Source organism: Gracilinanus agilis, chromosome 3 (assembly GCF_016433145.1).
Source record: "Gracilinanus agilis isolate LMUSP501 chromosome 3, AgileGrace, whole genome shotgun sequence".
Classification (NCBI taxonomy): Eukaryota; Metazoa; Chordata; class Mammalia; order Didelphimorphia; family Didelphidae; genus Gracilinanus; species Gracilinanus agilis.
In genome coordinates this window covers 397,153,476-397,162,322 of record NC_058132.1, presented here as the reverse complement: position 1 = coordinate 397,162,322, position 8,847 = coordinate 397,153,476, and the positions used below count along the sequence as shown (strand labels likewise).

At 39.2% G+C, this 8,847-nt stretch overlaps 1 protein-coding gene across 2 annotated transcripts in view; it reads right to left on the bottom strand.

The window, feature by feature from the left end:
- OTC (ornithine transcarbamylase) overlaps nt 1-8,847 on the bottom strand; it is a 79,588-nt gene that overhangs the window by 25,874 nt on the left and 44,867 nt on the right. For both annotated transcript variants that reach the window (XM_044670163.1, XM_044670165.1), the window contains exon 4: nt 8,451-8,538. In XM_044670163.1, coding sequence (XP_044526098.1) covers nt 8,451-8,538 — 88 coding nt within the window. The remainder of the gene's footprint in view (nt 1-8,450; nt 8,539-8,847) is intronic.

Genomic DNA, 8,847 nt, shown 5'->3' with positions numbered 1-8,847 from the left:
GAGGAGGAGGAGGAGGAGAAGGAGAAAGAAAGGAAGAGGAGAAAGAGAAAGAGAGGAGGAGGAGAAAGAGAAGGAGAGGAGGAAGAGGAGAAAGAGAAAGAAAGAAGAAAAGGAAGGAAAGGAGAGAGAAAGAAAGAGGAGAAAGAAGTAAAAAAGAAAGAAGGAAGGAAGGAAAGAAGGAAAAAAGGAAGGAAAGATGTCAATAGATTTTCTTTAGCATCAACATATATAGCTACAGCTATAATTAAGTAAAACTATACCAGAAGCAAATTTATTTGGAAGGGGTGGTGACAGTGAAGAGTAGAGGAAAGATGATGGCACAGAGCAGGTGTTGGCAACGTATGGCTCTTGAGCCATATCTGGCTCTTTTGAGGGCCAGATATGGCTCTTTCTGCAGGAACCATAAAGTTAATTTTTTTCAGGCACTGTTACAGGAGCGCACACTGTGAGCACTGTACGACTCTCACGGAATTACATTTTTAAAAATGTGGTGTTTATGGCTCTCATAGCCAAAAAGGTTGCCGACCCCTGGCACAGAGGATAGTCAGATGGCATGGCTATGCTAGTGTATAGGAAGGCCACACTATCGAGTGAGACAGAATACTCTCAGGAGAACTGTAGATCATTTGTGCCCCATGATTCAGGGAAGGATCATGAGGCCAGGTGTACATATAAGGAAACATGGAAATGTACTCTCAGGGAAGAAGCACAAGGCTTCAAGTTGGTACCTGAGGCAAAGCCTTGTTTAATCTATACTAGTTCTAGCTCTGCATATGAAAAAGATTTGATTTTTAACTGAGCCAGTCACACACCATGAATGTGATATCATTAATAAAAAGCTAACACAGATTAAACTTGGTTAAAAGAATCATGTTGGCCAGATCACAGAAAGTAAGATATTCTTTATTCTGCAAAGTCAGACTACATCTAGAACATCATATCTAGTTGTTAACATGGTTTAATTGTTTTTAATTATATAATCATTTATATCTCCTCTTTCTTTTGACCTCCCTCCTAACCTGCTCATTGGGGCATATGGTTTATTTTGGGGAGGAATGTAAAAATCTTCTCTTCCCACTCTCGCCTAATTTTGTATTTTAAGTAACTTTCTTTTCCTGCATTCTTTTCCAAGATGTTCTCCTTTGTTTTGTTGTCCTTATATTTCATTCTCAGCTAGTCTATAATGATCCTATCTTCTGGTTTATGAGCAGAATCTTTATTTGTTCCTTCTTTGCATTCACAATTAATAAGTGTTTATTGATTAAATGCTAACTGAAGATTTGGATTTGAGGCTATGTGACTGAAAAAAAGTATTTAACTCTGTGACCCTCAGTTTCCTCATCCATAAAATGGGAATAATAACACTCCTACTTCTTACCTTATGTGGTCACTGAATATCTAAAGATATAATGCCTGCAAATCACTCTAAAGAGAATAAAAGCTTTTTACATGGAAGGTGAATCTGGACAAGACTCTAAACTAATTTGTATTGTTTCCTCATCTGTAAAATGTTGATAGTAATATATGCCTTGCCTCCCCCTCAAAGGGATGTCACAAAGATTGAATTTGAAAATGACCAGGAAACTTTATAGCGATATAGGAACATGAAGTTCATATGTACAAACATAGGTTTCTGGCTTTCATTTATACTGTACTTTCCATTTATCAGAGAGTTTTCATGAATGTCATAAAAGCAGATGATTGCAGAAAGAGCACAGGCTTCCTAAGCTTAGGTCAATTAATGGCATAGCCAAATGGGTGAAATGATTCATCCTCTTCAATTTAGAGTAGGAAGAGAGATAAAAATATTTCTGGTAAGAATATCAAAGTCCCACAGGATGCTGGTTACATTGGGGCTATGAAGTCCAAGACTGTCCTATCACTCTATTCTTGCTGTTGAAGATTGTGACAGTGCTTTCTCTGTTCCAGTATCTTTTGCTGATACTAACATTAGGTCTTGGGGCAGATCAAGAGCATGGGGCAGCCCTCATTTTGTTGCACCCCAATAAATGAAGCTCATTAACTAGTGATAGAGATTGAAATGCTAAGAATTACTTTATTATATTTTCAGCACAAATGTATTTTAATTTCATTTCACTCAAAGGTGTTATAAATTGAGGTTTGGGGGGTCGATTAAAGACTTTTTAAAAGGCCTTTTTTGGGAAACATTGACAAACATGTAACTATGGCAAGGCTTTAGAAACATTAAAAGTAATCTGGGCTTTATATTATCTCCCCTCAATTTAAACCACAACTCTTAAAGGCTGTGAAAGCTTTTTTTTTTTTTTTTGTTCATAAGTGCTACAAATAAGAGGTTATAGTTACTTAAAATATTCTCTGTTCCCTCTTAGTGATACTCTTATTTCTGTCTACTTTTTTGTTGAAAAGGTAGAGAGAGAGAGAGAGAAGTCTGTTTGCCCCATGGGGCCAGATGGCTGTCCTCCTCCAGGCAATCAAGGCCATATTTCATCCGCTTCAGCAAAACTAGGTCTCATTCCTGATGTTTATGGCATTTACATTATCCATCCTAACCAAATATAGAACTACAGAACAATTTGCACAGCATGGTTATTATAAAATGCTAAGATCTCAGGCTTAGATGAATGAGTTCTTAAAGGGAACAAGGGCCAATAGAATTATTCCATCACATTTTCCCTTGATGCTAAAAGATTCTTAGAGTACGCGTGTTCTATTTCTTATTTTTTTATGTTCCTTTTATCTTATACTTGGGGGGGGGGTCATGAGATTGACATATGTCCTGGACCTGGCTGAACAACTCAGAAACTGAGGCTCTTGTCTTGATGTTCAGGGTAAAATGGTCTACCATCAAATAGGTCAGAATTGCTTCTACACCACTGAATTGAAAGGGAAGGTGAAAGAGTAGGGGACAAGCATTTATGTAGTGCCTACTGTTGTAGCCCTGTTTTTCCATTAAGACTACCATGTGTCAGGGTGTGGGAAGACAATAAGAGAAACAGAGTCTCAAATAGATAAAAATCTGAGACTCCTCTTTTGACCCCTTTTGTGATCCTTGTGATTTCTTGTTGAAAAGTATTGTGGCCTTATTGAAAAATTTTAAGTTCCTAGCAAAGCAACAGTTAAGAGGTTAACATTCTTCCCCTTTGATCAGAAAAGAAGCCAAGGCCGAAAGCTTAGTTTAGCAGGGGCATTTGCCCCTGAGAAAAGTATTCTTAGACTTAGCTTGCTGATAATCACTCAGCTGAAGGTCCAGCCTGGTTCTTATCTTCACCTTGAAGTTTCTGAGTTTCTGTGTGTTGTCTAAACTCATTGCAATGTCTACGGAACTGTAAAACTCTCTCTGTGCTTGTGGGTGAAAGGGAGTTTGAATTTTCATATATAATAAACTTGTGACTCAATGGCACTTTGGAGAAGCAGCTATGAGTTAACAGTCTAGTCTCCCTTGTCCCTTACTTCCTTATCAACTAAGCTGTCTTTATCAGATTATCTGGAGATGATAGATAGATCTCGACATCAAGGAATGCATTAAGTGCTTTTATAAATATCTCATTTGATCCTTACAACAGTCTTGTGAGGTAGATGTTGATATCATCCCTGGTTTATAGATGAAGCAACAGAGAGGTTAAGTGACTTGCCTAGGGTCACTGCTAGTAAGTAGGAGTTAGATTGGAACTCAGATCTTCCTGACTCTAGACCCAGCTTTCTATTCAGCTGCCTTGAAAGCAGCCACCCTGCTCCTCTCCCACTCCCTAATATTCTGTGTCAGAATCACGCAAGACTCTGGTTTGGCCGCTTAGAATACTTCCTCCCCCTTAGAAGAGGCTGCCCATGTTTAGAAATAAACAGGCTGGATCTGAGCTGAGGCAGGAGGAGATCCATAAGCACAACAGAGGAAACAATTTGTTTCGTTTTAGATGAGACCTGTGATGTCATTCAGTTAAGGGAGGAAATCTCCTCTATCCATGTAGACCAGCAGGTGACTTACAGAGTTAGCGCTTCTCCCAAGGAGGTTAGGAACGTTGTCGGGGCGCATGCAACCGGCGTGTGAACCCAAGGAATGATTACTGACTTAGGAATCAAAAGACTTGGGTGTTTCAGATATCATTTCTGACTTCACCTGAGGAGCTTTGGCAAGCCACTAAGCCAGGGGTCAGCAAGGTATGGCTCTCGAGCCATATCTGGCTCCACCTCCTGACAGGCCAGTCCGGCAGAGCCCCAGGATGCGCTCCAGGGGGCCCTTCAGCCCCCACCCCATATTCCAGCGCCTTCTGCCTCCATCCTCCTCCTTCCGCAGGCATTTATGGCTCTCATGGCCAAAAAGGTTGCCGACCATTGCACTAAACCCTCTCTGGGCCACAGGTTTCTGATTTGTAAAATGAGTGGTGGGAGGGGGTGGGGGCTCTAAGGTCCCTTCTCAGCTCTCACTCCACGATTCTCTGATCTTCCTGACTCCAAAGCTACCCTTCTGCCTCCTGCATCCCAGGGGAGGCTACTTCCTGACCCATGGAGTAAGGGAACCTGGAGATTAGGTAAAATGAATCTTCACTCAAAGTCCTGGTGAAGAATGTGTCAGGATTGACTCTTACTCTCTCTCTTTTTGGTTGGGAAAAGAGAAAAGGTGGAAGCTTGAAGAGTAGGATAGTAGAGCTGGACTCTGCCTCATGTGTAAAAAAGGGAGTGCTGAGTGAAAAATATATAAAGACTTGCATGAAATAATAAGGAAAAAAATGAGCAGAACCAAGAGAATGTTGTACACATCAAACAGCAATACTGTTTGCAGAATAGCTGTGAATGGGGCAGCTAGGGGGCTCAATGGATAGGTCTAGAGAGGGAAGGTCCTGGGTTCAAATATGGCCTCAGATACTTCTTAATTATGTGACCCTGGGCAAGTCACTTAACCCCAATTGCCTAGCCTTACCACTCTTCTGCCTTGTTTGTATCTGCCTGATAGTATCCATTTTTAAAAGTTTAAATTAAAAGACTTAAAATAATTTGTGAATGTCCAACTTCAGGGAAAGAAATGATAAATAGAAGTAAAAGTATGCATGGAATAATTTTACACATATACACACTAGAGGAAGCTAGCATTTAATAAAAGATACATGCACACACATGTATAATTTTACAAATATATATACATACACACACCATTTAACAAAGATATATGTGTAAACATATATATATAAATTTTACATATATACACTAAAGGAAACTAGCATTTAACAAAGATACATACACATATATAGAAGTTGACAAAGATATATATATATATATATGTCTACGTACACATGCCATTTAACAAAGATATATGTGTGTGTAGATATATATATATACAATTTTACATATATACACTAGAGGATCTAGCATTTAACAAAGATATATATACATATACATTTTGAAAAAAACATACACATACCATTTAACAAAAATATACATATGTGTATGAACATAAATAAATTATATGTATGTGTATATATATTTAACAAAGATTAAATGGTAGCCTTCCCTAGAGTGGGTGGGGAGGGAGGGAGATAGTTTGGAACTTGAGATGTACCAAAAAAAATTTTTTAATTTAATTAAAAAAAATAAATATACAAGTTGATATTTTGTATGTTTGACCATCTAAGTACTGTGCATCCATGGACCAGCATGGGATAGCTGAATTAGAAGAAGGCTTCTCTAAGATTCCTTCAGCAAAGAGGGATTAATGATGCTGGGGATGGCAGGAAGGATCAAGGATATAAGGTTGGGTTGAATTAATCTACCTCACACTACCTGCAATTTAGTTTCCTAATCTCCTATGAATCCTTTGGGCTCTCAGTCTCTTCTTGGCAGCCAAATTCCCCTACTTGTCAGCACTGGTTCTTTATGCTCCACAAACATTCTGGTATGAAGGCAGCCTAACTGCTCAGCTTATGCTTGCACCTCCTTAGCCACAGAAAGAGATTACCATTTCCCTCACTTCCATAGTTTCGGAATCATCAGATAATGGAATTCTTGTTCTGGGTGGAAATGCAACAAGGCAGTCTGAGTCCCCCAAAGAAGCAGCTAAGCTAAAGGTTGCACAAATGCCAATGCTGTTTGCTATCCTGCAGACCTTCTTAGGGGGAGGCTCAAAATGTCAATAGGTAGAGGCTGAAGAAGAGGAAAGATAAAACAGAGTCCACCCCAAGACATTACAGGTAATATTTAAAAAACAAAAAACAATTAATTTTGTTCTCTATTCTGGATCTCCTTGTCATTTTTGTTGCTGTTGAATCTGTTGACCTTGCAATTCTCTCCTGTTTTTGGACATCTCTTCTTTGTGATGCAATGTTATTTTGTTTGTCAAACCTCTTAATACTCCTTGCATGTTTTCAGGAATAATCATCTTCCTCCAGACTAACCTCATCCTGTTTAAGAGGAAACTAGCAAATGAGGGGAATTCTGTGAATATACTCCTGTTGACCTCTTATCTGGCTCTGCTCTGGACTCACCTGACTTTTACATACCCATCCCAGCTGCCTTTCTTTCTCATTTAGAGATGCCTTAACCCCTTTGGCTGCTTCCTCCAGTTGGTGAGTTCTTACCTAGAATTGTCATTTGAAGGAATACCCTGGCCAGTCACACTCCTTCTAACTTGATACTTCTGAAAGTTTATACCTTTTTCCCACCCTGGTATCTTGCTCTGCTCCCTGCTTCTCAGCTCTCTTTGATAGATTATCTCCCCCTCCCCCCATTAGAATATAAACACTCTGAGGGCAGAAGCTGTCTTTCCTTTTGCTTGTATTTCATTTCCAGCACTTAGCAATATGTCTGGCACATTAAGTCCTTAATAAATGCTTACCTAACCTAAGCTAGATTTAAGTGAGGCTTTTGGTAAAGTATCTCATACTGTTCTTGTGGAGAAGATGAAGAGATATGGATTAGATGGTAATTTGATGGATCCAGAACTGGGTTGGGTGGCTGAAGTAGATGTCCAATGGCAAGATGATTCCATAAAATACCTCAGGCTTCTCTCCATATTTGGCTCTATGATGCTGAACATGGTTATCAAGATACAGATGTTATTTTGTTCAAAGAGTTTGCAAATGACTCAAAATTAGGAGGGATGATCCAACCCACAAGAGAATCAGGACCCAAAAGGATATCAACAGGATAAAATATTAGTCTGAATAAAATAAGATGAAGTTCAATACTGTAATAATAAATGCACTTGGCCCTAAAAAAAACCACCAAGCCATTTAATGAATATGAGATGATGGAGTCCTACATAGGTAGCAATCACACTGAAAACAAACAGAAAAGACTGCTAGATATTTCTGTAAACTGCAAGCTAGATATGAGTCGGTTGCGTGATAAGGTAGCTATGAAAGTTAATATGACCATATATTTGGAGGGTATAGCACCCAGGAATATTAAGGTAATGATCCCACCGTACTCTGACCATGCTAGACCTCTTCTGGTCAGTGGAATGTTCTGTTGGGGGCATCACTGTTTAAAAAAGATATTGAGGGGGCAGCTGGGTAGCTCAGTGGAGTGAGAGTCAGGCCTAGAGACAAGAGGTCCTAGGTTCAAACCCGGCCTCAGCCACTTCCCAGCTGTGTGACCCTGGGCAAGTCACTTGACCCCCATTGCCCACCCTTACCAATCTTCCACCTATGAGAAAATACACCGAAGTACAAGGGTTAAAAAAAAAAAAAAAGATATTGATAGACTGGAGAATGTCTAGCAACCAGAATGAGGAAGGACTTTGAGTCCATTTCATATGAGGACCAATTTAAGGAACTGGGCATTGTTAGCCTGGAGAAAAGAAGATTCAGGATTCATAATAGCTGATTTCAACTATTTGAAGGACTGTCATGGAGAGAGAATTAGACTCGTTCTGTTTGGGCCAAAAGACATAACCGTAAGCAATGCATGGAAATTGCAAAGAAGCAAATTTGGGTTTCGTGTCATGTAAAAATTTCCAATAATTAGTGTTGTTAAGTGATGTAAAAGTATAATGGCCTGTATTCAAACAGCCTCCCCAGCTACATTTACATTAAATATTGGTCTTACTCAGGGTATACCAGCAGTCTTCCAATTAACTGAATCTTCTAAATATTTAAATGGAAAGATTGTGGCAATTAGCTGCTACTCAGTTTTGATGTTCTCAATAGGATGGGGATTGGGAGAACATCTCCGCTGTACAAAGCCTGGCTTGTGTCTCCTATTTGATTTGTTTGTGCCTCTTATGCCTTACTCAGGTACATATTGCTTGGCTCATTAGAATACAAGGTCCTTAAGGGAAGAAAATGTTCATATCCCTAGGACTGGCACATAGTAGGAGCTTAATAAATACCTGCTAACTGATTGACAATCTGGTAAAAACAAAAATACTTTGATGGAATTGCTTGCAAAGGCATCAATACTTTTGTCTCATGAGTGAGATTCAGACATATATTCTAAATCCGCATTTGCAAAAGGTTAGTAGGGGTATGCTTACAAACCTTGCGGTGTCTGTGAGACTTTCATTCACTCCCAAATGAATATCTTGGGTTGTCAGGAAGCAAGGGTGACCTCCAAGCAGAGCAAATCCTAGGAAGAAATACAAAATTCAAAAAACAAAACAAAACAGGTATAGATATTATGGAGACACAGAAAGAGGAATAAAAAAAGTCTGTAGAGGAAAGTAAAATTGTGAAAGTTGGCAAAGTCATAATTTAAGATATGTTTCCCTCTATGAAAAGCAATGCTGGTGAATTCATTCATTCATCACCAGCAAAACAAAATGAGAAATTGAGATATTGGCTTGGCATCATTCTCTCTCTCTCTCCCTCTCTCTCTCTCTCTCTCTCTCTCTCTCTCTCTCTCTCTCTCTCTCTCTCTCTTTCTCTCTCTCTCTCT